The 27,366-nt window shown below is 40.1% G+C and overlaps 1 protein-coding gene across 11 annotated transcripts in view; it reads right to left on the bottom strand.

Moving 5' to 3' along the window:
• The window catches only part of CALD1 (caldesmon 1), a 202,748-nt gene that overhangs the window by 14,979 nt on the left and 160,403 nt on the right, over nt 1-27,366 (bottom strand). For 9 of the 11 annotated variants that reach the window (XR_008747697.1, XM_055807422.1, XM_027782807.2 and 6 more), the window contains 6 exons: nt 20,443-20,589; nt 17,853-18,825; nt 17,129-17,212; nt 11,921-12,069; nt 6,709-6,964; nt 4,963-5,103 (listed from right to left, as the gene is read on the bottom strand). Coding sequence is in view for 10 of the 11 variants with exons in the window: in XM_055807422.1 (XP_055663397.1) it covers nt 4,963-5,103; nt 6,709-6,964; nt 11,921-12,069; nt 17,129-17,212; nt 17,853-18,825; nt 20,443-20,589 (1,750 nt within the window). In the remaining variant the exon portion in view is untranslated. The remainder of the gene's footprint in view (nt 1-4,962; nt 5,104-6,708; nt 6,965-11,920; nt 12,070-17,128; nt 17,213-17,852; nt 18,826-20,442; nt 20,590-27,366) is intronic. The other 2 variants (XM_027782801.2, XM_027782805.2) reach the window with 1 other exon arrangement.

The following is a 27,366-nucleotide window of genomic DNA, read 5'->3' as shown; positions in this document are numbered from 1 at the left end:
TTTATATAAGAATTTGTTCTAGAGCATCTTCCACAACACACAGTATGCATGAAACAGAAGCATACATTGAATACACTTAAACAAACACCCTTGTATTCAGCATATAGGTCAAATACATTTAGATTGCACAGCAACATCTAAAGGTCATTTACGCACTGCACACCACACGAACTCCATGCAAAGATTTTTAAATGTTTGGCACATACGGTAAACAGTATTACAAAATAGATCTGTAAGAGAAACAGGCAAAGCAAAGTGGTTAGCGCAAAATGCAAGATATTTTCTCAAACTGAAAACAGGAAATAAGAATAATCTTTTTGCTTGCATTCATTTTACAGGATCTTGTTAAATAACTTGGACTATGTTTTGTCACCATGGAATACTTTTCGAAAGCCTCTGACACAGAATACACACGTACTGCAAAAAAATCAACCTGCCTGCCTCTAATGAAATTATGACCAGATAGAAAGAACACAGAATCTCAGGCTGCATCTCTCCCACCTAACCTCAGTTGCTTGAAAGTTAAGCATTTAGTTAAAATTACTCATTTTGGTTCCCTCTATAGTCAGTGGAGAGGTGGAAAAGCTCACCTCACCCTCGGAAAGGTGGGATTGCTTATCCACTGAGGGTGGCACTTGCTCTGTTAACTCCCAATGAAGCTTAGATTAGACAACAAAATGCTTAGATGGACAACTACCCTTCTGCTGGTAAAGTCAGGCAAAATGAAACCAATCAATATAAATCAAAACCATATGGATTCTCACACCTGTTTAGGGCCTTACTCAACAGGGTCAGCACATACAGGTGGCAAGGAATAAATTAAGCAAGGTGTTATACAGAGATATATGTATTCATTTATCCACATTCAATATTATATAGATATGTTTTGTTTGCTGACTGTGCAATTGCTGACTGTGCCTATTAAAATGCAGTTAAAACGTGGGTGTCAAAGTGCTCTGTTTTCGGCCTGTACATTCTCTGAGAACAGAAACGGAATGGAAGAGGAATGAGTTAACACACAATTTGAGCCAGTGACTTGGGAAACTAAAAACATCTAGATGTGCCCAGTAAAATTTCTTTCATACAACGGTATTAAATGATTCTTAGGAATTTTAAACTGGGTATTAGATATTATTCGAAGAAAGTGTTGTAAACTGATATATAGGAAAACTCTTCTCAAAGAATGGGTCAAGGAGGAAGTGGAATAAGAAATGCACACAGAAAACAGAAGTCTCTGTATTGTAATCCAACAGGTGGAAGAACCTAGTGGAAATGTATTTGGAGTGGTAGTCACTGGGAGTAATGTAGCTTCTCCTTATCCTCCCCGAGTGGCTCATGTGCTCTTTTGCTTCATTAAGCACAGTTAGGCTTTTTCCTGCTGTCAGCAGCATTTGTGCAGAGTGCACCAATTTACTCCAGTTTACCTGCCACACCAGAGTGCTGCCATCAGCATCAAAGACGGGGAAAAACAAATGTCACAAATCCTATTCTTACCACTGTACCTTCCCTCAGCTGCAAGAGTAGCTCATCTAGGAAGAACTGATTGTGTGGAGTCTAATTCTTTCCAGTCACTGATCCAGCTGTCAGGTATTGAGAGCAATAATAAGATAGGACAAGACAGGCTTTTAAGAAAATTAAAAAAAAAATCTCAAGCCCTGAAAAGTCCTGTCTTCTGCCTTAGCTGTCAGCATTGCCTTGCAGAGAGCACAGGCTGCCACATAATCCTGTGTTTCTGTGACTCCCAGGAGACATTTTCTGCAAAGACAGGAGATATCCCAGGCTCCTGGCCTCCTGCCATTGCTTCCTCCCCTCAGTGCCTAACTGCTTTTGCATTTCTGTAGTGGTGGAGCTTACCCCCAAAAGGAGACTTAGTATTGAAATATCCTGTTCTCTCCTGATTAACCTAGAGAATAGTTATACAAGAAGTCAATAATACTCCCTCCCAAAGAAAACATGAGGAATGAACTTGTCTAAAAAGGAAAATGAACAAAGATTATGCTGGAAATCTCATTCTTCTAGTGCAGCACCGTTTATATGTGAACTAAAGTAGGGAAAGCATGAGCTGGAGCAGGATGGGAAAGCAGCAGAAGTTGTTCCAGTCTTTGTCTTTATTAAAAAAAAACCCACCAAACAAACACACACACACTCCTCCCAAAAACAACCAAAAAACCAACAACACACACAAAAACCACCCAAACAAACAAGACCAAAACAAAAAACAAACAAGAGAGAGGGCAGAGGTCGAACAGAGGTTTGGTACTGCTGCTGCTGCCCACAGGGACTCCACCAGGCCTGAGAAATCCAAGCTGCTTCTGTCCCTGAGCTAGTGATGAACTTGATCTGTATTTACTTTGCACTCTTCCTCTTCACTGTCTCCTCTGAAAGGACCAGCCCTCATGGGGGGTTAGTAATAATACTGTATTTGATAGTTAAAATAACAATCAGCACTGTGCAGGCTGTGATTTCTTAGAGGCCAGACTAGATAATCACAGTAGTTCTTTCTAAATATAACCACGTATGTACATTATGCCCGTGTTGCTATACATACATTTATATATGTGCTTCCATGAGCCGTGTAATACATGGAGATGAGTTGCACATCAGTTCTGAGTCTGCATGTCATGCTAGCCCATGCCATGCCTAATGGATAAATGCAATGCCCATAAGATATATGTCCATAAGTAATATGCCACACTGCTTTTCGGTTTATTTCCCTTCTTTCCTTTGTTCTTGTAGTTCACTTGGTAAACAGCATGCCCTACTTTCCTCATCTAAGTCACTCCCAGGAACTTACTTTTCTTCCCCAAAAATTATCACCCCAAGAAGGACAAGGAAGGAGAAAAAGGTGCTTTGCCAGACTGTGTTACAGGAGAATTCAGAATGTGCACATGTATTATACAGTATTTTAATACTAAGCGTCCCTTTTTTCATTATTAATTCCAACCGCCCACCCACAATTGTGCATTTAGGGTTCTCACATGACTCATGACACATCTAACCAGATGATACATTCATCAAGGGAAAATATACGTGCCAGATGTTTTACAAGTCAAAAGATAACTTGGGCAGTGCATAACAGGCAATGAGAAAGCTGCGTACCAACCAGGTTAGACCAGCCTGAGAAGTCTGTCTTAATGAAAGGTAACAAAATATACTGTCTTCTAAAACCTGGAGTTTGACACCAAATTTGAGATCAGGTTATTAAAATGAGATTATTCTCTCCTCAGCTATTGACCACAGAAATCCAAGAAACAGTTCAGGGTGTGAAGTTCAACAGCATTACATCTACTCTGGCCACACAGACATCGGATTGGAATGTGTACTGTATCACCAATTTCTCAAAGAGAAACAGAAGGAGAAAAAATGTGCACGGAGTTGCATATATCAGATTTTGTAACAAACAACTTCTACCTAACAAGCCATAAAAACCATCAGCAATTACCATCATAAAAAAAATAGACCTTGGATGCTTAATGACATTTGGAAAATTCCAGCTTTCCTCTAAAAATACACTCAGTAAAATAGTGTAGCATCACTCCAAAAATTCTCTAAAAGCTATTAACCTCCTGCCAAATCCAGTGTTTTTTCCCACTCTCTCCAAAATTATGATCTATATCTTTCTATTATGTGCTTTCAAGTATAATTTCCTCTCTTCTGAGTCATTTGTGAATTAAAACTCCAAATCTATGTCACAAAAGGCATCTCAATAAACAGAAGGAAGAAAAAGAAGCCCTCCCAGGAGGGCTGGGAAGAAGCTGCACATTTATAGTGTCTGACCAGGTTTATCTAATAGGAGCAAGTCATGAAACTGCAATCTTTGTTTACAGCTGTATGTGTTCTGTCATTGTATTTCAGGTTCAGATGTGCCTCAGAAGTCAAAGGCAAGTCCTGTCAAAAGCATTTGGACACTGTATTTGCTAGAACTCGACCCAAAACAGCGTAGGGATGAAGCTCCAGGCTGCTTCAAAGTGTAGCTCTCTGTGAGCAGAAATGTAATTTTGACCAAAAGAAATTTGTCATTCAAAAATACAGTTCTTAATCCTATGGAGATCCACTTCATGCTTCAATGAGCTCCTACCTGATAACTTCCTGCCCAGTTCTTTCCTCTCCTGGTGCTCACTAAGGGGTCTTTTTTTGACAAACATTTTGGATTCTTAAATGACTAACGACACAAAATGAGAAAAGGAAGATAGCTGAAAACAATTAATAGTTCTGAAGTTTGGGCTTAAGCTGAGAAAGCAACTGGACTGAATACCAAAACAAAGTTCCCAATAATTTCAGTGCGGCAGGATTCCTCTTCCATGCTGAAAGGCCATTTAATTGATTTATCTTACTTCCAATATAAAACAGGCCACAAAAGACCACTTAGAAATTCCTGCAGCATCAGAAGGGTTTGTTTTTTTCCCTGTTACATAAGAAAATGAAATCCAGCCCAGTACTTCTAGATGTTATTTTTAGGGGGATTAGACATAAACTAGAACTCCCATATGGGGCAGTTTCAATTAATGATGACTGGGCTGGATATGGTTAAAGACAAAGTAATCTGGCAAGGAAGAAAGTAATTGTGGATGCAGAAGGAGAAAGAGAGAGAGAACATTTGTGATCTTTATCCAGTTCACAAAGCACTCCTGTAACAAATCAACACTGAAAATCGATGCAGTAATACAGCTTTAAATTTCCAAAATAATTTTCTCTTGAAGCTGAAGATCCTTTTCAGACGTTTTTCATCAACAAGAACAGGTAACTTTTTTCTAGATTCTATTTTTAGAGAGGATCTCTAATTTTCAATCACCCCAATGAATGAAGTCTTTCAGCTAAAAGTTTCAGGCTAAGATCTATTTCTGAGCACTGTCTCAAGTCTGATTTCAAGTATTTTCACATTGCTTTGGTGTCTGGCTGTTGGTTTGGACTGCAACCCCTATTACTTTTTTTGTACTACATAGATGTTAGTAGAGGAGTTACCTTGAGAGATGAACCTTTAGGACTGAAACACTTAAACGGCTTCTTGTCTTCAGATATGCCATCTTCTGGCATCTTTTGACGTTTCTCAGCAGCTTCAGCCCTTCTTCTTTCAATTTCTTCCTTCATTCTCCTCTTTTCCTCCTTAAAAAATATGAAACGTCACTTATTCTTTCAGAAACTACATCACCTTTACAGAGCTTTGCAATCCTGCAAACATTTACCAAATCTTCTAAGAATAGATTTTTATGTCAGTCAAAAAAAGTTCAATGACCTATCTGAAATGCAGGAATATACTGCTGTTAATCCATCACAGTGTTAAGGAAGCAGTGAAGACATAAGTCTGTGCTGCTGTAGTGTCTCCTCACAGTGAGGTCACCAGATTTATTGCCATATAGTGCTACTTAAGGAGAGAAAAAAACCGCATTTATAAACATACACAAATTCACTTTCTCTGTATCCTCATGTATCATCATTGTACTGTTCTATTCATCTACTCTGGCACTTTTGTGCCAAGATTAATACTTCACAAGGGAAAATCAATAGGTGCCACAAACCCTGAAGGTTTAGTCTCTCTCCAAAGAGATAACATGAGTTTTTACTTCATAAACTACAAGTCAAAGCACAACCATTACGAGCACTGGTCAGCAGGGTCTGACCAGCAAGGTATTGTGCAATCTCAGCCTCTATTGAGTTCTACTGTAAAGAGCTTAATATATTAAAGCAGTTGGCATTCAGCTGCCACATACTATTATTATTCATCTACCATTTGTTTTCCAAACAACTAAGATTCCTAAATGATGCACCAGAGATTTGGAAATCCTATTTATAGAGTCCCTTGGCAGAGGAAGTACAAGCAAACAGATGTGGTTGGGTACTCAATATTTAATTAGACAAGAATATCTTCCTAATGAGATCTAGTCCATCACAGCTATACATAACATTAGCATTCCAGCTCATCTGCAGCAGATGAATATTGACATGTACTTTGTCATTAAATTTGTGTAACTTCAAAAAGACACCCTGAATAGATTACAAACTCTGTGGCTATAACACTGCCCCCAACTTTTTCCATCCCCAAGAAGATAAGAAATTTGCAACTACCGCAGGTGAAATCCTGACTTGTGAAGACATATATTAGAGCCCTGCCCTTCCCAAGGCTCAAACTGTAACACTTCCTTCTATGCTGGATGACTGTACGTTTTACCTCAGGTCCTCCCTAGAGCATCTATGTGATGTGGTCGCTTGATATCAAATATGGCATACTTGTAGTTAAATCTGAGGGTTAGAAAATGGGGCCATTTTAATGCTGGGTAGCATATTTGAAATCAAGATTTGTGGCAACAGACCATCTCCTGACAGACACTAAGAAACAGCAATGCCCAGAAAAGCACACAACCCAGAGGGCCCAGTTAAAGGGTGTAACATGAGGCAAAGTCACAGCAGCCATTCTCCACACAGTAACATTAGATGCAAGAAGCAGCACACTTTGGCCTGTATGCTTGGGTTTGGTCTTACCTTCTTTGTTACACGCTTCTTTCTCACCTATGAGTCAGTCCCTCTTGGCCTTATTTTGCCCTCTTGTTAAATACAGACCCACCAACATCCAACGCCACCGACTTTTTTGCCTAAAAGTGTCTGTGCAGACACTGCTGTAAAGTGTCTTCAACTAACCCAAGGCCAGTGGAAGTAAAGTAGTAACAACAAGGGAATAAAACCAGAGTCAAATACTTTGTATTTTACATTTACCTCCTCTCTGGCTTTTCTCTCAGCCTCCTCCTGCTTCTTCCTCTGCTCCTCTTCCTCCAGGATTTTCCGGCGCTCCTCCCGCCTTTTCTTCAGTTCATCCAGCTCTGCTGCTGCCTCCTGCTGCTTCTCCTTCAGCCTCTCAAACTCCTCATTCTCACCTCGGCGACGGCGCTGATCTTCTAGCCACTTTCCAGCCTCAACCTGAGACCCCGGCTTTGCTTCCTCTGCATTTGTGGTCCCTTTCAAGTTGGAGCGGCTGGGAAAGAAATGAAAGAGAAGGTGATGCACCACAGGTTTTCCCCTCCTGGCCAGAGCCACCTGCTGCCACATGCTCAACAGCAACACAACAGCCTGGCACATAAAGATATCGCCTTATAAGACCTTTTGTTCCATGCAAACTATGACAGGCCCAAAACATTTTCATCAGGAGTTGGTAGGCTGGGATACTAAAAGGAGCACCTCTCCCATCCACTGTCAGTGAGGAAGGAGTGTCTCATGCTTGTGTGCACATGAGCTGTGCCACCCTGCCTAAGAACTCAAGACACCTCCGTTTTTAAAAGAATTCAGTAACTCAGCTTGAAATATTTAACATCTCATGTAACTTCAGTAAAAGGTATCATATCTCATCAGCATCTCTATGGTATGCAGTAAACTCTTACAGTTTCACACCTCTGCTCTGCAGTTTGTGTACAAAGGAAACACTTCCAAAAGCTTATTGTGTTTCATACAGAAAACAAAACAATGGAAACCCCTAACTAACTGCTCTCTGTTGATTTTAAGTAAGATAAATTTACACAGAAAAAAATCATAGCAAAATTATTATGCAATGTTCTATATAATTAGAGATACACTAATCCTCTGTTTTCAAAGGCAAGTATTTTTTTATAAACCCTCTAGAAAAAAACCAAGCATCTTTGGGGACAGAACAAATTACTTGACTTGGGAAAAACAGAAGGAGATAAGAGAGGGGACAGAACCTTACAGCTTCAACAGTGTTTTGAAAACCTAAAAAGGTTCCTATCTCATCTATAACACCTATCACTTTAACTATCCCAGCCTGTATGAACAGAAAGGTTCATCAGATCTTTTGCTGAGATTTTCCAGGGAAAGTATGACTCTTTATTAAGGAACTGGAAGTTATTTATTTATGGCAACTTTCCACCAGAGAAAACAGAAGTTTTCCAACCAAATGTAATATATGAGACAGAAAGAATACCCAAAAAAGCCCCAAACCCCAAAGAATCTGCATAGGTGAAGTGCATACTTTCAACAGAGTCAGATAGCATCACCTAGTTAAACAATTACTACAGCAGTGTTTAGACAAATGTCTGCTCCCTGAGTGCGTTTAATATTACTGCTGACAAGGAGATAGGTACCTAAGAGGTATCAGTGTGCTATTCACAAGAGACAGAAAGGGATTTTTTTAAAAAAAGCTTTCTGCTCTGTTCTTTTGGCATTTAACAAAGCTGGATATTAATGACTTCATTAACGCAACCAGAGCGTTGTAGAGTATAGTATCACAAGACAGTACGAATCAAGCATTCCAACAATAACAATAACTGCTAGAGATGATCAGATTAGAGATGACAATATGAAGAATACCACATAAATTTTCAGTCTGGTGAATCACACCCAATATTACAATATTGCTTTTCAGATAGGCACCTCATCCAGATGGAACTAACCATATAAAAGAGGTTGTAGGACCAGAATTGAACTATCTGTGGTTTCAATATCACAATAGAATCTACTAACAGAATTTTCTGCCCCCATGTGATTTTACCACATTGGATGAAATTTGATTCTAGCATGGCATACATGATTTAGGAATTGTATTGTTAAAAACCATAAGGCAAAGTAGCATAACCAAATTGATGCTATTATGTGAATTCAGCTGCTGTACTTCATCTATGCAAGTTCAACACCAAAGTAGTAGGACCTGGCATTTCTTTTGCAATGTGTTTACATGGGTTTAGAGTGTCTTCTCTATGCAAGAGTGTAACATCGCAAAGTCAGGCTAAAGAAAAAAAAAAAAAAATGTCCCAGGGGTCTGTGAATGTATGTACCCTCAGTACACTCTCATATCTGATTTTCTAACCTAAAGTTACAAGTATATAATGTATATTTCCATAATATCACCTTATCACAATTATTTTCTGTTCCAGGCCCTATTCCTAAAAGTGTTTTTGCAATGGAATCACTTAAACCATGAAAGTAGAACCACAAGATCACCCTTTACCATAAACGTCAAGTTAATGTAAGTGATCACAAATAAGGGCTTGCGTCACGTAGTGATGCCTAATTAAAAAAAGGAACTCAAGCTTTCTCAATGACAAATAAATACATAATTACCTAAAGCATTGTGAGGAAACACTGGAAATTTTATTTGAAATTTTATTTAACCCACTCAAAAACAACGTGAGGACCAATATTTGAGGTGTGAAGTATGATTTCGTGTGTCCAGCCTGAAATACCTCTGATTCAGTTTGCAGAGGTAATGAGAACTCAAAATGTTCCACACGCCTCTATAAGGCACTAAGTATTTCTAAGGAACCAGTCCATCTATCCTGCACAGGCCATGAGAAATCCCTAGCTATTTTAAGATGGTCCTGCTTCATTGCAAGGTTGTAATCTCCTATAGCAAACATCCCAGGAACCTCTTCAATTTTTAATTATTTTTGTCTCTTGGCTCTGAAGTCTGTGTTGCCAGCCCACCCAGACCTGCAAGCTTTGGGGACAATTAAGATGCAAAAGGTCACTTCTGATAGACATAATGGTATCCCCAGCAAGGGCAAATACTCAGACCTCAGAACTAAGAGAGCTAAGAACATAACATTTGCCAAGATTTTCTTAATAAATAGCCACTCTGTTTTATATCAGCACAGAAGAAACATTAATCCTCAATGACTTCAGTACAGATAGCCTCAATGAATTTAACAGCTATTCTCAGCTTTCAACTGATAGAAGCCAAAGGTAGAACCTAGTCTTAACATTTTTGTTTGGAGACCTCAATTGCCTATTTTGTTCTCCTTACAAAGAAGCACTTTTAAAGTTTCTAGTTTATTTTATTCTCATGCAGTTTACAGGACTTTCCCTACTGGTTCTGCACAATTCAAAATAGTATCAACAAACTGGCCGTCATTCTTCTTATTTTTCTCCACCTCCCAAACTCCTCTCTTTTCAACAGATTCTGGGAATCTCTGTTCCCTATTGCTGACATTGGGAAATCAATATTGAGATGCTGGGTGGAGAAAGAGTTCCAGCTTTCAGACAAGGAGGAAAAGGAAAGCAATGGCTTGTGGGAGCCAAAAATGTCAGAATAATATGGAAAAAAAACCCATGTTACATCATATTTAGGGCTTTTGTAGTCCTGTATGAGCATAGGGAGGCAGCTGGGAGGGGAGATGGGAACGGTAAGCTAAAAAAAACTCCCTGAGTTTAATGATTTCAATTTTCAGTTGAAAAACACCAACATTTTCATTTTCTGCAACTGCTCATTTTCTTTAAGCTTTCTCTTTCTGCAGATTGTCTTGGGGGAAAATATTTTTCATCATGTCTTTTTCTGGTCTTGGTTGCTTGGCCGTATTTCTGGAGCAAGTACAGTTAGGGAGGAGAAATTGTGATGCATAAAATGGAGTTTTATTCTGTATTTCTCTTACTGACTGAAGTAGACACAGGTAAGATTTTTCTTTAGCCTCCACTACCCTATTTTATTCTCAGGTCTTCACCACCGCAGTTAGCCAAGCTACATGCTTCCTAACTAGTATTTGATATGTTCACGTAAAAGCAAGAATAAAGACAGTTCCAAACAAAGCCCATCAGCATGGGGGAAGTTCATTAGAAAATAGACCAAGAGCTCTAATTCATACCTAATCGCCAATGAACACTACAGCCTCTGCTGACATTGCCAACCCATGTCTTCTACTCAGCTGATAAAAGGCTATTTAACAGGCTTCTTCCCACATTTGGGAAATAGTAGAAGAAAAACAGAAGAAAAAAAAAAGAGTGGAAACTCAAATCTACATGTTGCCACTAAGGCCTGTCTCCCACAGGAAGTAAAGCAAATGAAAACACAACAAAAATATTTTTAGAAAACCATTCTCATGTTATTGATGATGTGACCCAAGTCATGAAGCAGGACAGTTCTGAGCAAGGCCAATTTCCTGCTATTCCATCTCCACCTCTGTCTGTCTTTTGGCCTTAGGTCAGGGTGTCTCCAGGGACTTTTGAACCGCATTTTATTTTGAGAAAGTTTGTTTTTCCCGGAAGAATCATGAAGGGAATGCTGAGATACAACAGCAAATCCCATCTGCCATGCACAGATTTCTCAAAGTGCCTGGAGAGATTAACCTTTTCTCTGGCTGTATCAAAGTAAGAGGAAGAGAGGTTCAGAAGGAAAAAAGATTAGATTTCTAACCTACTCATTCTTGGTTTTCTGCTACAAGGAAGAACTTCTGCTCTGCTTCATGTACCCCCTCCTCTTAGCAGGCAGAATCCTTTTTTAATAAACTTTTCACTAGAAATTTGCCACCTTCATTGAATTTCCCAGTATAACCACAAGGCAAATGTTTCCTTGAAAAGGAAAAAAATAAAAATTGAGCTGTGGCACAGCTTATAAAAAAAGATAAAAGTAGAACACTTTGGCTAGGAGAGGTTTTTGCCTAACTGAAAAACTACTTTTATAAAGAAGTCATTAATTCCAAGGTTTGCCTTGAAATCAAGGGAGAGGCTCTTTCAACAGTTACAAACTGCATTGTGCTCCGTACTGACATGCAGAGTCTGATTAAAAGCAGGTGAGTAACTGGAAATAGGTTAATTAGTAAAGGCTGAGATCTGACAAAAAATTAGAGAACACAAAACCTAGGCTGTTGTCATTATCGACCTCTGTGCAGATATTAGAAATAAATATCCTTTAAGGAAGGAAAGCCCCAGCAGAGCGAAAACAAGCCACTTGTCTCTGGTGAGGGAGCAAGGCTATTTACATCTGCTCTCTGTACTTCATTTTGTTACTGCAACAATGTGGGGGCAGTTCATTAGAAAACAGGCCAAAAGCTTTAACTCATACCTACAACCCAATGAATGCTAGAGCCTCTTCTGAGGTTGCCAACCCAAGTGTTCTACTCAGCCGCTACCAGGCTGTTAAGCAGAGACCCAGAGATGGCCCCCTGCTCTGCTATAACATAAGCAAGCCCAATGCTTACTTGGAACTTACCCAAAAGCATTCTCAGTAGATTTAAGTTTTGAGGCAGTGAGTTCACGTTCTCCGTTCTGTGCCTTTTGTTCAGGAACTCCCCTCTTACGATCCCAGATACTTTTCATCTCATCTTTTGGTGCTTTGACTTTATCCTTGTCATCTTTTACCTGCTCAGTAGATACCACAAATCATAGAACAAAACCAAGAAACAAACAAAACAAAGAATTTAAAAAAAAAAAAGAAAAAGAAAAAGAAAATAAGTTGCAATGAGACATTCTAAGTAACAGGTGAGGAACACAATTTTCTCGGTATTAATGACTACCTAAGCAAGTGTATTCAAAATGTTAATGTGCTTTATGGCAGAAGTAGTCTGTAAAGCTCTAAACTGTGACCAACCACCACCCTGCTGTCCTGACCTGAATTAAAGATGAAAACATTTCGAATAAAATTATCAGTCTTCTGTGAAGGTTTTTTGCAGCCATAGGATTATGCTCCCACATTGCTTCATTCTGCAACTGCACCCCACCCCTCTTCCTGCAGCATCATACATCTGTTGCCTATCAAGATCTTGGGTTGCAAACTCATTGGGAGTAGGTTTGTTGATACCTTCTTGGTACAAGGTTTAGGGCATTGTCACAGCAGAAATAACACATAACCTTCACCAATCAAGTTTGCTTGACAAAGTTCATATTATTTCCAGTGTCATAGCAGATGGATACTTCAGTATTGTAAGAATAATGGCCAAAACACAAAATTCTCTTTATATCAGAGTAAAACTTGCCCTGACAAAAAGGCACAGTCCTGCCAGGGGCTAGTCATGGATAGTGTTATCAGACATTAATATTTAAACCTATGAAGAAGCAAATGTTCTCTCTGGAAACACTAGCGAAAAAATTCCCTCTATAGCTACAAAGTTTTGTCATAAAATTCTTAATAGTAATCAAGTGTAGTGCACGGACTTCACTCTCCAGTATTGCTTCAGAGTTCTGAGCTTGAAGTATTTAACAATACCCCAGATGGACTGATACCAGCATGCTGAGTCATGGCTAGATGCTGATAAGAGGAGAAGGATATGAACTGATTGAAGTTCTTTATGCTCAAGTAGAATTATTCCCACTCAGTTAGCTAGATTACGAGCCTAAACAAACTGTCAACTGCAGTAGATGAAATATTTATGTCCAAAAATTTTTTTTTCCCCAGCTCTACTGTGTTGGAGGAATATTGTAGCTGGCCAGTAAGAAATACCTTCAGTGAAAAATTCATATGAACACCTTCAGAAAAAAAATACTTTTCTGCCTTGGAAGGCTTTTGCCATCTCCTTTGCTAACTAGAAAGAGAAAGAACTTCTCTAACAGTCCTGTCTGCAACACAACTTCTTTTATGGTGCTCCAAGATGCATCTTGAAATAAAAAATGAATGCACACACCCACATCCAAATCAAGTCATATTTCTATCCTTTCTCATCAAAAAGGAACTTCCAGAGATGTAATATCTTTATCAATAAAGGATGAGTTCAGAGTCTTCGAAGTCAAGATCCTCCTAAGGCATTGAATGAAGCTGCTGAGTAAAGTCCCAAAATCAGCCTGTGACTTCACATGAGGCCAGTTTGGTTGCTCACAGAAACTGATATGACAGACAATGCCAAGGTGGCACACATTACAAGTCAGTACTGGGTCGTTAAACTACTCGAGTAAATTTGCCAGTGATGAGGGATGTTGGACACAACCCACACAGGCATTTGCTCTGTCCTGAGAGCAGGCAGCAGCAATGCAGACTTTCCTCACTCTCTCCTGCCAACGGGCTTTAGCCATGACCTGGCACAGGTGCCCTGATGGACAAAAGGCAGTTCAGTTTCCATGACTGTGCATTCTTTGGCCATGATGCTGCAACTGCTAGCAAACAAGACCATTATTACTAGCAGCCTCAAGGAATGGTTTTCTTTCTTCTAGGAGCTGGGCTGAGACAACCAGGGCTATTCACAGAGCCTAATGAATGCCACCAGACTGTAACATCTTCTGGGTGCTCCCAAATCTGGCCAAGATTGTAGCTCATGATCATGTTCACAGCAAAAATCTCTGCTGCCTCTTAGCAATCTCCTAACCCATCAGTCCCAGTCAGGGTGATACCAAAACCGACGATGTTGATTGTTGCAAGATTTCACATGCCAGGATGTCTGTGTTGGGAGTTTGAGAGCACAGGATTTCCTTTGCTGAGATTTTCATCAAGACCTTTCTAAGTCTCATGAAAAAGCCAATACTTCCAGCTGCCTGATGTATTGAAGTCCACTGGGGATGGTCATGTCTCTTACATCTTAATTGAAATCACTGAGAAAACTAATATTAAAACAATACAGTTTAAAAATTAATAGGTTAAGAAATAGCATTTCAGAAACCACTAGGAATTATGGCAATGTGTCTGCATTTAAGAAAACCACTAATACAGCTTGGCCTCTTTTTTCAAAAAGATGATAGAACAAGATATTACAGAAACATTACACAGCTTTTGGGCCCAATACTTCTCCTACTAATTTTAATGCTAAAACAGAGATCCATTAGCACAGAAGCAGAAACCATTACATCCCATTCCAAAGGCAGGTAACAGAAAAAGTACTTTCCCTTGTCTCAGTGCTTCCCTAAATTACAGAGTAATTCAGCTTCTGATAAATTCAGTAAAAAGGACTACACTGACTCCAGTTGGAGTAAACAGGTGGTATTACGTGGAACTGCTGAAAACAGTTCACATGCACTCACAAATCTTGACCGTCAAGTCAAGATGGAACACAACCAAAAGTATGTTTAGCTAATTTCCAGCTTTATCTATTTATATTTTAATATTTCTCTACACTGCTTCTTTCCTGTTAGGGTGTTATGCTAATATTTGAGAGCTGAGATTTCTAAATCTAGAGTCTGAACACCTTCAGACCACAGTGAATCAGTTACTGAGGTTGGAGCCATTTGGCAAACTTAATTCCTTATTTGGGCTTAATTACTTGGTGACTTAAAAGCTGTGGGCATCTGGGTCTAGGGCTTCCATTTAGAGCCAACTACCATACCCAAATACCATGAGAACAGCAACTGTTGCAGCACGTCTAGCCAAACTAGAAGCAGGAAATACCAGGAGTCTCACATCATGAGAAAGCTTGTTCTTACAAACTTTCCAGGCCACTTTTGAGAACCAAAAATTGTGGAGCAGTTCAGAAAAGGAGACACATTTTACTTGCTGATTTGATCAAAACCTGAACGTCGAGGGCCAGATTTTGGTCACATAAAGAAATAACATACGCTTGTGTTGCACAACCACACAAGCAAAATCTGGTTATGTAGATCCACTGTATTCCTTCAGAATCTTGTTCAGGATATACTGCCGTCCTCTTAACTGCATACATGGTTCAGAAATAGGCCTCACTGAACTTTTATGTCTTTGAAGGGAGGGCAGGGAGAAGTGGAGAGGGGAGCCTGATCTTGACTTGGTTTGGAGTCTGAGACTGTCGATTTTTCTTCACAAGCCAAGAAACAACAGTTACGATTTTCAAAACAGAACAAAACACATTGAATGCTCAAGCTTAATACACATGCAAAAGATTTACCTTTCAGTTGGGTGGGCATTCAGTGTTGCACTAAAAGTGGGACTTCTTAAACTGTCTCAGCTTGAGCATCCAAAAATGGAAGCACTAAAATCACAAGTCACTTTCAAAGTCTTACTAATTTCCTGGAAAAATCTAACCCTGTGGCTATGGTTTAAAAGCATGATGAGAGCTCCAGTGGGAGTTGACTGGACAACTCCCACATAAACACAAGCAGAACGATTGCATCTAAAGTCCCACCCAGAATCAATATTTGTGGTCAGTTACAGCCTCTTTTTTACATTTACTTGTAATATTCAAAGATTGTGCGCAACAGTGAATATTAAAAGCCGATTCTATCTTATGAAGAACGTTTAATATAATCTATTCCTTACTTTTTGTACAGCTCTTTCTTCTGCTTTCACAGTCAGGTTGATTTAGGGTAGGGTGATTGTTTACTTTTTCTAGTGCACTATTCTAAAGCAACGCCATTAGGTCTCATGCAACTTATCCCCTTTCTAGAGTAACTTATTCTAGTATTGCCAATCTCCCTGTTCATTACAAACCCTTCTTCTAACCATCTTCATCACTTCATTTCCCTTTTCAATTTCACATGCACCTTACTCAAAACATGGTACCTTGGATGACGCAAGCCAGGCAACCAGACATAGAACCTCATAACATGATTTGCCTTCATCACTCTCTGAGGGTGAGCTAAGCACCTACAGCATGTTTCAAATTAATCCAAAAACTAAGGACCCTGGAACAGACCCTCTATAACCCTCAATGCTCCCAAGCAGCTGGGCAGGCAGCAAGCTGCCTGTTACTAGAGCCCTGTGCTGTGGCTCCCTTTAAGCCACATAGACCTGGCTGAACTCAAATGGGTCCAAACGTCCAAGACTCTGACCAGTCTCAACATCTGATTAGGTTGTTTTTTTTCATACAGGGGCTTTTTTGATACTTGCTGCATTGACCCAAAAGCACAGCTACTACACAACATTGAGCATGGCTGTGTCCAGCTGTAACCTGAAGTGTAAATGGTCTCCAAATCTTATTTACTTACCATACAGTAAAACACCATGGCACCAGCTCCTGTGTTTACAGTGGAAATGCAATGCAGTAAATTTTGTAGATTTTATCTTTAAAACAAAAGAAGAATCTTGGGTATGCACAGTTTATACCATAAGGCGTTGCAGTTTGGGGGAAAATCATTAGTTAAGGCAGTCAGGTGGTCAAAGGGCCTAGATTATTATTTTTATTATTACTTTGTAAGAGTAGGTCTCAGTCATAGGGAAAAAGGTCATAGTAAAGTGGAAGGAAACCAGAGAAGGATGGATTAGTTGATACAGTTCTGAAAAAAATTATCCCTAGCGTGCAAACCATCCTTGCATTATTGACCAAACTGAGTTTCCTGAAATATTTGTTTTAAGACAAATAGGACTTGGTTCTAAAGCCCCAAAAGAACAAAATACTTAAGCATTTACTTAACTTTAAGCACATAAGTAGCTTTATCCCTATTTATTTCAGCAGGATTACCCACATCCTTGAAGTGAAGCACGTGCTTAAGTACTTTGCTGAACAAGCAACTTTCAGTTACAGGTCTCTTATTTATTTTGTTATCTCAAGTTTCCTTACAACATCCAAATCAATGGTTTGCAAGTTACCTGATCTTTTTTGGAGGTAGTCTGGAGCTTCTCATCTGGTAACTTTTCCTTTTTAGCTTCCATTTTAACCTCTTTTTCTTCTCCCTTTGTTTTTGGGTTTTTAATATTATTTTTAATATGAAAACATTGCATCTGTTTGCGCTTTTGTTTCTCCACACTGTGTTGATGTAGCAGTCCAGTGTGCAGCCACATCTCCATCATATGCTGTTGTGCCTACATCTCCGTGTGCAGTTGTGCCCCCTCCACCCTTTCCCAATGCTCCCATTCCCCTTCTGGGCCTCTCCCCCTTGCATGGCATCATGCTCACACCTCCCAGCAGAGTGCCCTCTCCTGCGATTGCATTTAACACATACATTCCTCACACAGTTTACCAGGTGCTCATAATATTTTGTGTCAAGATGTGTCTGCCTCCACCTCATGTGTTACTGCATTAGGCCAGTTTATAGCAGCTCAGAAAAAAGGCAGCAAAAAACATGCAGAGGTCTGAACATGCAGTTTTCTTTGAATTATGGGGTGAAGTCAGGCATGTTGTGCACTGCATTACTGGTAAGCAGAAGTAAAGGAGCTTTAGTTTTTAAAGGAAAGAGCAAGGGAGAGAGCTCAAGTATCAGTCATCTCAATGCAGCAATAGATTTGTGAGGAAATTCCAATTCAATCTTTTTTCTTGCATTACATTTCTCACAAACCACAGGTGTCTTATTTTGGTGCAAAATGTTTACTGTACCTGTTTCCTTAGGAAAGCTGCTTGAGGTTTTTCCTCTTGTACTTTCTTCTCTTTTACCTGTTTATCTTCTATTTTCTTTTCTTCCATCTTTTGTTTTTCCTTTAATTTCTCTGCTTCTAGCTTAGCCTTTTCTTCAGCTGCCCTCTTCTGCTCTTCTGCCTTAGCCCTCTCTCTTTCCTCAGCTGCCCTCTTCTCCTCTTCTGCCTTAGCCCTCTCTCTTTCCTCAGCTTCCCTCTTCTCTTCTGCCTTAGCCCTCTCTCTTTCCTCAGCTGCCCTCCTCTCCTCCTCTGCTTTCTGTTTTTCCTCAGCTGCCTTTTTTTCTTCCTCTGCTTTTAACCTCTCCCTTTCTTCTGCCTCAAGTTTCTCCCTTTCTTCTGCTTTCTTCCTTTCTTCCTCAGCCTCTTCCTCATCCTTAAGCTTCACTTTATCTGCAGCATCAGTTATACTCTGCTCCCTCTCCAGTACAGCATTTGTATCATTCTCTGCTTTGTGTTCCTCTGCATTTATAGTTAGAGTTTTTGTTTCTATGACCTCTTCTTTATCTGTGGATTTTTCTGCTGTCATATCTACCTGATTTTCTTCTACGGGGACCTCCTTTGGTTTCTCATCCTGTAGCTCCTCCTTGTCTTTTTCTTCTTTCTTTTCCTCTTCTTCCCCATCTTGCCTCCAGTTGTTCCTTTGGTATGATTTGGTAATCATTTCTGTTTCCTCAATCTCATAGCGTCCTCGGTGTGTTTCAGCCTTTTCCTCTTTCCCCATGGTCTCATTTTCTTCCACATTGTTTACTTCTCTCCTGCTGGGCAGTGACAAGTTCCCATCTGTGATCGTGGGGTCAAATTCCTTTTGACGTTCCAGGGCTTCCTGTAGACGTTTTTGGCGTCTCTCCTCCCGTCTTGCCAGTCTCTCCAACAATGCAGCTTCATCATCTGTTCCCCCAGTGGTTGTAGTACGCTTCGTTTCCTCTTCTGTCACACTACATAAAAGTGACAATTTTGTGTTTAAAAAAAATATCTTTCTAACAATGTATGTGCTTAACTGTTTCTAGGAAAAAAACTTGCTGTAACATCATTCCATGGTTTAAAAACACAACAGGTTGCATACTTCAAAATCTAGCAAAATAGTTCTGGGGATTAATTTTGGCATTTCTACATGTATAGGAATGTGGTATTTCACAATGTCAGAGCCTGGAAAAGTTCCCTTCCAGGCCAGCTCCAACAGCCACTGAAGTCCCCAGGAGTCTCACTGACCTCAGTAGGCACTGGAATGGTCCCTGGCACTTGGAACAGCTGAAATATGAACAGCCCCGAAAAAATTATCTTCCCTCTCTGCAGCCTGCAGCAGAACACTTGGACAACCTTAGCTTGCATTAAAAGGCCTCCTTCAGCCTGCCATGAGGCATACACGTTTTATGCACAGTCTTCCCACCAGGCAAAGTTTTTGAAGACGCCACACGAGCAAGATACTTTCTGATTTCAGTGGACTTCTCTAGCAACAAGAAGCTACTCCTGTTCAGCAACAACATCCACAGCCCATAACAGGATAGCCTGGCAGTTAAGGGTGCAGTGACATTGTGATTGTCTGTACAATGACAATAACCTGTTAGAAAACAGAGTGAGCATAGCACTTAATGTAAGACATGCTATTCAACACCTGTAGGCATCAGGACTGGATCTTACTCTCAGTCCCTGGAGGTTTTATGACTCCTTCAAAATTCAGCTGTTTAATTCTCCTGTGTGCAGGTTTCTTCCCCGTTTCTAGTGTGTTTTTTGTTGGTTGTTTGGTTGGGGTTTTTTGTTTGGGGTTTTTTGGTTGGTTTTTTTTTGGTGGGGGGTATCCCCTCTTCTATTGTGGAAAAAGATTATAATCTACAATCAGAAATGCTGCTGATTTCCTATCTATATCCATTCTCCTTGTTTTTAATAGAATGCTACTTGTGCTCAGTATCTGTTCCTTTGATATCACAATGTTAATTTCTGCTCTTTTCTACCAGTTGTGTTATGGCTACTGGAAATCTGGATATATTATTTGTGACTATGTGAAACTGAAGAAATGATGGTGCCTCACTCCACAAGCTTTTCTGCTGTTTGTAGCCATATGATCTGGCAGTGCCAGATGAGGGCTGAGGTCTAGGGCTTACACCCAGCACCTTGCAGGCATGTTTCAGCTGCAGCTTGAGGCCTGGGTGCCCACCAGTCCCACGTGCCTTGGTTTCATGACACCATGGCCCCTATAAGCAGGGCAAAAGATGTGGAGGTTTGTAAGGCAAGACCCAGTCATGCCTGAGGGGATCTGACAGCAGGATGCATCAGAGGTATTTCCCTCCATGAGCCCCAGCTGAGCTGCCCCATAGAGAGCCCTGAGGACAACCTGGGAATGGGTCATGAGCATGGCCTCAACTCCAGCTTCAGTGATGCTCCCATCACACTGAGTAGACACAGCCACTGGTGCTCCTCAGTCTTAGGTCCTCTTTAGAGCAAGGATGACAAAACCTGGTGCTTGAAATTTAAGTAGCAAAACAGATCTCTTCAGGATACTTCTCTACTCTGAACAAAAATTACTATTGACTTGTCAGTAAACATCAGATGTTTACCTGTTTTGGGCATTAACTTCCGATTTCTCCATTACTTCTCCTGATAGATCTCCTTCTTCCTTTTGCCGCAGCCTCTCCTGTCGAGCCCGTCGTCGACGTTCTCTGGCTGCTTCTTCCTCATCATCATCATTTCTCTGGTAGGACAGCCTGCCAACAGAGCATTAGGGATAGGGAAACAAAGTACATGGGACACTGTGACTGAAAAATTACAAAAAGCAGCTGACCAGAGCACAGTAAGCATGGCTGCAGTGGCTGCTCCATATGCTGTTTAGAAAATATGCTGTGGTGTTGAGATGCATAGTTTCAAAGCTTGGGTTTGTTTTCTTTTTCAGAAATGAATTTGACAAAATAGCCACAATGAAGGCAGCAACCACACCACACTGTCAATTTGCTCCTTAGAAAATACCAAGACCATAAAAGCCCAGCTCTGTAGCTGAGCAAACATCCTGCTAGACTGCACCATGATCCCACCAGAATGCACACAGCAAGGCAGCATTTGAGTAGACTATCACTCAAGCCCGCATAAATGAAATTGGACTTAGCCAATCACCTCTTCATTAGCCTCCTCTAAATATCACACACCGAAAATGGTGACAGTATTCTAAACCTGAAAGACTGGGAAGCAAGGAGACACAAGTATAACAACCGCTCTCAGTGGCTGGTTCTGAGTGCCAAACACCTGACACCAACAAAATGTCTGTGAGCCCATAGCCCTGCCAGGCCAAATCATACAAGATCACTGCTGTGATGAAAGCCTACAGCTGAGAACCCATTGTGTTCATCTAACCTAACAGATGATTACATTTAGTTTCATCCTACTTGAAAAGAAAAGCAAGATATTACAATCCTAGTAATCCTGCGGCCCATTCAAATCTTTGCTGAGGTGCATTATTACTGCGTGAGATAAAGGGAAAGGCTGGCATTCCTCTTATCTTTTTTGTGCAGGCAAAGTGAAATAGGAAGTTAACATGTGCCAGGCCCAGTCAGGATATTCATTTACTTTGCTTTCAGCAACGGTCTGGTACATAAAGCTGAAGAAGTCACATTTCCTTGCACAGGTATGCATTTCAGCTAGCTGTACAGCCATGCACATAGAGAAAAAAAAAAAGAGTTCTGTACCGAGTAAAAACAAGCACAGTTAAAGTTTGCATTTCAAGGAATATTCTAACATTAAATGCAAGTAAAACATTTTGATTTGGTCATGCATCAGACTCTTTGGGTCCAAGCCTCTACCATCACTTTCTTCTAGTACTACTTTTCTCCTTTGCAGAAAGAAGGGTTAAAGTGTAGGTTCAGGAGAGATTCAATTATCCCAATTTTGCTTTAAAAATTAGAAATGGAAGTTAAAAACCCAAAATGACTGAGCCACTTTCCAGATCTAGAACAGTGTTTTCATCCTCAGTGCACTGAAGGATTTCATTTGCTACTTTCATGCTCGGCTTCAAGAGCTTGCAACCTTTTCTTTGTAGAAACAGCTCCTCTCAAAGAGGGTGAAAACCATGAGCAGCATGGCCATGAAGGATCACAGTAGGGGGAAGAGGAAGAAAGGAAGGAGATTAGTTAAAAGCACTAGAGGTGACACAGGGAAGGCAAGAAAAAGCATGTCCTGTCATTTGTAAGCAATTTAATGGGGGGTCAACATATCATTTAGGTCTAGAACAGAAAGCATAGGAAATACAATAATAAACCAATGGGGTCTCTAATTTGCAGAAGACAGAGACTGTCTGGAATGAACTGCATTAGCAAACTGACTACAGAAAGCCCACTCAGTAAGATGTTCTGGCTGCAAGAAGCCTATGATCTTTTCAGCTCTGAACTCCAAATGTAAGGGCATAGGAGAGGGCACGCTGTTGGCAGCTGGATAATGGCCACGACTGAGCTGATTCCCAGTGCCTATGGCTCAGGATTTGTCTTTGCAGTGACACCACAGGAGGATGAAGTAGTTTATCCTGCTCTCTCTACCCACACAGAACACTCCTACACAGCAAGGAGAGCAAGTGCTTTTAAAAGCCTCTTTAAAATGCCTTTATTTAAAACCATCAATTTCTCAGAAAACTAGAAAAAAGAAAGAAATACCCTAAGCAAAAACCTCCCATTTAATGGTACCCATTAAATAAGGCAAATGATGACAGATATGTATTTCCTGTCCTTGCACACTTATTATATAGATCATATGTTAAGAAAGCTGACAATCTCTCTCAATATCCTTTAAAGTGTATCCACTGCCTCACTGCATATCACAGTGGTTTCCTACAGCAAGCAAGTACACCAGGTATGGGTTCCACCCGTAAGGATCACCTTAGGTATTCAATTCTATGCCACCAGCATGGATGCACGAAACATCCCCAGCAGTCTAGAAATAGTCATACCACCAACTAATAGATGCATTTTATAGATCTGTATCATATTTTCTCTACTATTACGTTAACACTACTTCCGAGATTGTACTTCTACAGGTTGTTTTGTCTTGCCTTGGAAATACAAGCTTTGCTAGAGTGGACCTGACTAAGCTGCCACAGACTGACAGCAGAGCAGGCTGAAAATGCAAGTTCAGGTTGGCTACGTTAATGAATAGGCTAATGACCAGGCTGTGAGCAAACTGACAGCAGGATCATTTATGAAATGATTCAGCACAGTCACCCTAACTGCCACTGACTTTCCATGAGAAATTCAGTCACAAGAAAGATGGTGCAAGTTAGACAAATGCCATTTCTGCCCATGAAAAATACACTCTTCTGACTACAGTGTTCATCTCACCATTCTCTCAATCCTTATGCACTGGGTTCATTCAGCCTGCCTTGGCTGGTACATCACTCTCTTTCCCTTAGTTATCTAAGCAGCCTCTTCCTCCTCTGCTGCCTAGGGTGTCAAACTAATTTCACATAGAAAGTAAACCACAGGCAAACACATGAATTCAGGCACCCTCCCTACCGGGAGTGGGAAGACTAACTCTCACTCTCCCACTGTTACAGCTCTCTCTAGCCACCCATTACAAGCAAAATCAATCTGGGAGCTCTTCCACTTGCCTGCATTTTTCAGAATTCTTTGGACTAAGAGTAAACAAATAATAAAAAGTATGACCAAGATTTCAGCTCTGTATATCAGACAGATGGAAATCTGATTATCCATGCTGGCCTGTTTTGTTTCTCCACCCTTGGAGAACAGCCTTGCTGCCCAGCATGCACCACACACACACCACAAATACATTAAACTAACCCTATATCAATTTGTCACCTTCCACATAACTGTTCAAAGTCTTTGCAGGCAAATGTCTCTCTAAGTTAGTTGTTCCAGCTATCTCAGGCAATGAGAGCACGGCACAGTGTGATCTCAAAGAGGTAAGCCAAGCCTTCTGATAGGCAACACCATTTATTAAATATTCAGATTAAAAGATGGTGACTTGGAAACTGTCCTATACCTTGTCACCAAAGATAACATGCTCTCAGTCTAAATGCCAAATAATAGGAAAAAAAAAAAAAAACACAAAACCACAAAAATAACAGAGTGCTGGCAGCTTCTCCTCTTCTCTATGTTTCTGACATGAGAAAAATCAGTGTTATTGGCCTAGTAAAGCATTAGTGCTGAGTCTATCATACTGCCCACACAGCACAACTCAAGTGCAGGAGACTGAGCATCTCATCTATGTGAGAGGACATTTCCCACCACATTAGGTAGGGATAACAAGTAACAACAGACGTTCTGCCCTGTTGAGTGGGTAGGACAGATTCTTATCTCCAGGACCAAAATCCCAAACCTGCTGAAGTCAGCAACAAATCTCCTGATTATTTGAACAAGCCTAAAACATTACCCTCAGACTGCGTTGGGTGACTCTACAGCCTAGAGTGGAAGATTAACTCTGCTGGATTGGGAATATAGGTGATGGGGCCATCTGCCTCAGAACTTCTTCCGTTCGGCACCCACTCTATTTTATGTCGAGCACTGAATTTAAATAAAGTTATAATCCAGTAAGGAACTTGGTTATAGCTAGGATGATTGTGGGGCTGGAACCATTTCATACAATCCAGCTTCAGCTGGTTTCCAGTTGAAACCACAAATCAGTTCAAACATTATCTAAGGCACTTTGGTTTTAGCATTTCTTGCCCAGTACTACAACATTATTATTATTGTCTGAATTATGACAGCACTGAAATTTCCTGATCAGGCTCAGGGGATTGCTACAGTAGGCATTTTGTAAAGATAGGAGATCTCTAAACAGTGTGTATTCTGATTAAAGAGAAATGTAATCATTTGTAGTACTACCTGCTCTCAGTGAGTTGTAAGCTAAACCTGATGAATCTTATTTCTTTTTCATTTTTCACAGGAGCGGAAAAAAGCATATGTCCAATTTAAGCCGGATCACTTAAATTAAACTTTTGCTTAAAAAAACCTCCATTGTAGAGGAGGCAGGAAGAAAGAAGAGCTATGGATCTGAGCTTTGACTCCACATGAAGGGTGCCAAAAATATGTGAAAAATTTCTGAACAGAACAAAAGCCTTTAAGACTAGATTTTTCAGTTAAACAGGCATCCCAAATCTCCCTCTTATTTCCCCCACGATTCAGTAAAATGCCATTCTGTCTTCCCTTTCTCTTGCCTGCAAAAACACCTTGCATTCATAGCACTTCCCTCCCAACACATACCTCAATTAGACACAACTGTACCTATTCAGCAAGCTCTTTCCCCCACAACTTCGTTATCTAGAAGCCTTTACATCTATTACAGATTGATTTTCGCTGTGGTCCACCCCAAGAAATGAGATCATTCATTCCGTATCAAACTGCTGCACCTTCACTTCTAAGGCCCTTCCCCTTCATTACCTAACACCACAGCAGTTGAAGCGACATATGTTGCCTCATATGTCTCCATATTGATGGCAGACGGAGGATGTCAGTAAAATATCCTTGATGACAAATTTCACTGCCAGACTCAATCTATAGAAGCTGCATTTATTGGCCTTCTGCACTCTTAGAAAGCCTTTCTATTTACCCAGGCTCTTCCCGAAATGATGGGTGGGGTGAGGATGGACTCCATTATTATACCCACTGGGGAGTGCCGTTTGTGTCACTCTTGATATTTGGTACCATTTTATTTTTGCATATGTTTTTAATTTTTTCATTGTTCATTTATTTTGTATTATGATAGGCACTCTTCAAAATGTGGGTATAAACAACGGATCAATCTTCACCTCAAAAAAACATAACAAATGTACATGTTTCCAGAGGATTATGCCTCTGTCAAGCTTGCGTGTCAAATGTCAGCTGTATTTCGTTCAAGTCGTACCTAAAAATGTGGTAAATGGTGGGGGGCACTTGTGGGGAAAACTGTTTCTTTTAATCATTCCTCCATAATTCAATGACAGCTGCCAGCATGCTGCTCCGACCTGCTCAAGAAAATTCATTTTTACAAGGGAATGAGCAGAATTTCAGTCCAAAATGCTCATGTTTCAAAAAGATGTAGTGAGTGAAAACAGGGGATTATGCTGGAGACATGCAGACATGCCACCACAGTTCTCAGTCCAATGTTGTGCATGAATGCTGTTATTAACACCCATATTTTTCACATACTTCTCAATTTGACATGCACCATTTTTTTCACATTGAATGTAGGAGAGACAAGTGGATAAAATTAACAAATGGCTGGAAATTAAACCTAGACAAATTAAAACTGGAAATTAAGCACATGTTTTTAACAGTGAGGGTGAAATGATGCAACATCCATCTCTTGCATCTCCACATTAAGAAGGATGCCTTTCTGGAAGTTATACCACAGTTAAATACCAATTATTGGGCTCATTATAGACACAACTTGGTGAAATTTCGTTGTCTCTTAGGTATGAAAAGTCAGACTAGATTATACAGTGGCACCTGCTGGACTTAGATACTACAGTGTTCCATTTACAGAAGGTACGTGCCTTCTCATTCTGCTCATAATTTATTTCTGACTCACAAATACCTTTACTCTTTTCACCCACACATTCTCTGGAGCTACGCTCCTGAGCAGGCAAATTACCCAGATATCCATATAGTTCTCTGGGAAAAATGAAGAGACTGACACACCTTTCGATGTATTCCCTTCTCATTAACATCATTTTCATACTGTGTGTTTCTAATATCCTTTCTTATATTTCATAGCTCCAAAGAGTTCAAGGATCATTATTTTTCTGCTGCATAACCACTTATTCAGTGGGTTAGCAGAAGAATGTTCTTTTTTTCAGATCGGGCATCCTTAATTTCCTGCCATACCTTTAGAAGACTTTCTCCTACTTTAAACCTCGATCTAAAATACCTAAAAGACAAAACAATATGCATTTTAACAATTATTTTTTTTTCAGTTAGGGAAAATAATTAGATTATTATATTTGTTAAGGATCTGGCTGTGAGATTGTTATTTTGTTTGCATGACAAAACAGTTAAGTATGGGAAAGAAAAGATCTTCTGAGAGGTCTGGCTTCTGTACATTCTTCTCTAGGGTTTCTTTCCTTTTGATGTTTTTGACATTTAGGTTTTTTCACAGGTAAGAAAAGAGAACGTACACATCCCTTTAACAGTTTGATTCTAAAAAAATAATGTACAAGTAATCCACATTGAAGAATGAAGTATAAAAAGTGATATGCAAGCCAAGGGAAAATGACTCCACACTGACAACAAAAGTATTTGGTGACTACTAAGTAATTCATGCCAAAAGTAGCCAGCGATTTTATTTCATTGCTGAACATGGCACTGAAGCCTCTAGGACAGATTCTGGCTTCCCAGATTACTAGTTTCTGTTGAAAATATATGTTTCAGTTGCATAGACGCCCAGGATTTCCAATGCCTTGTCTCATTTCTTGCAGTTTTCTGCTCATAACACTGTTGCTCTGGGTTTAGATTCAAGCCCTAAAATCTGGGCCTCATCGTTAGAGCCAGTCTGTAACATCACTGCATCAT

Source organism: Falco peregrinus, chromosome 6 (assembly GCF_023634155.1).
Source record: "Falco peregrinus isolate bFalPer1 chromosome 6, bFalPer1.pri, whole genome shotgun sequence".
NCBI classification, from domain to species: domain Eukaryota; kingdom Metazoa; phylum Chordata; class Aves; order Falconiformes; family Falconidae; genus Falco; species Falco peregrinus.
This window is presented reverse-complemented; position numbering and strand designations above follow the sequence as displayed.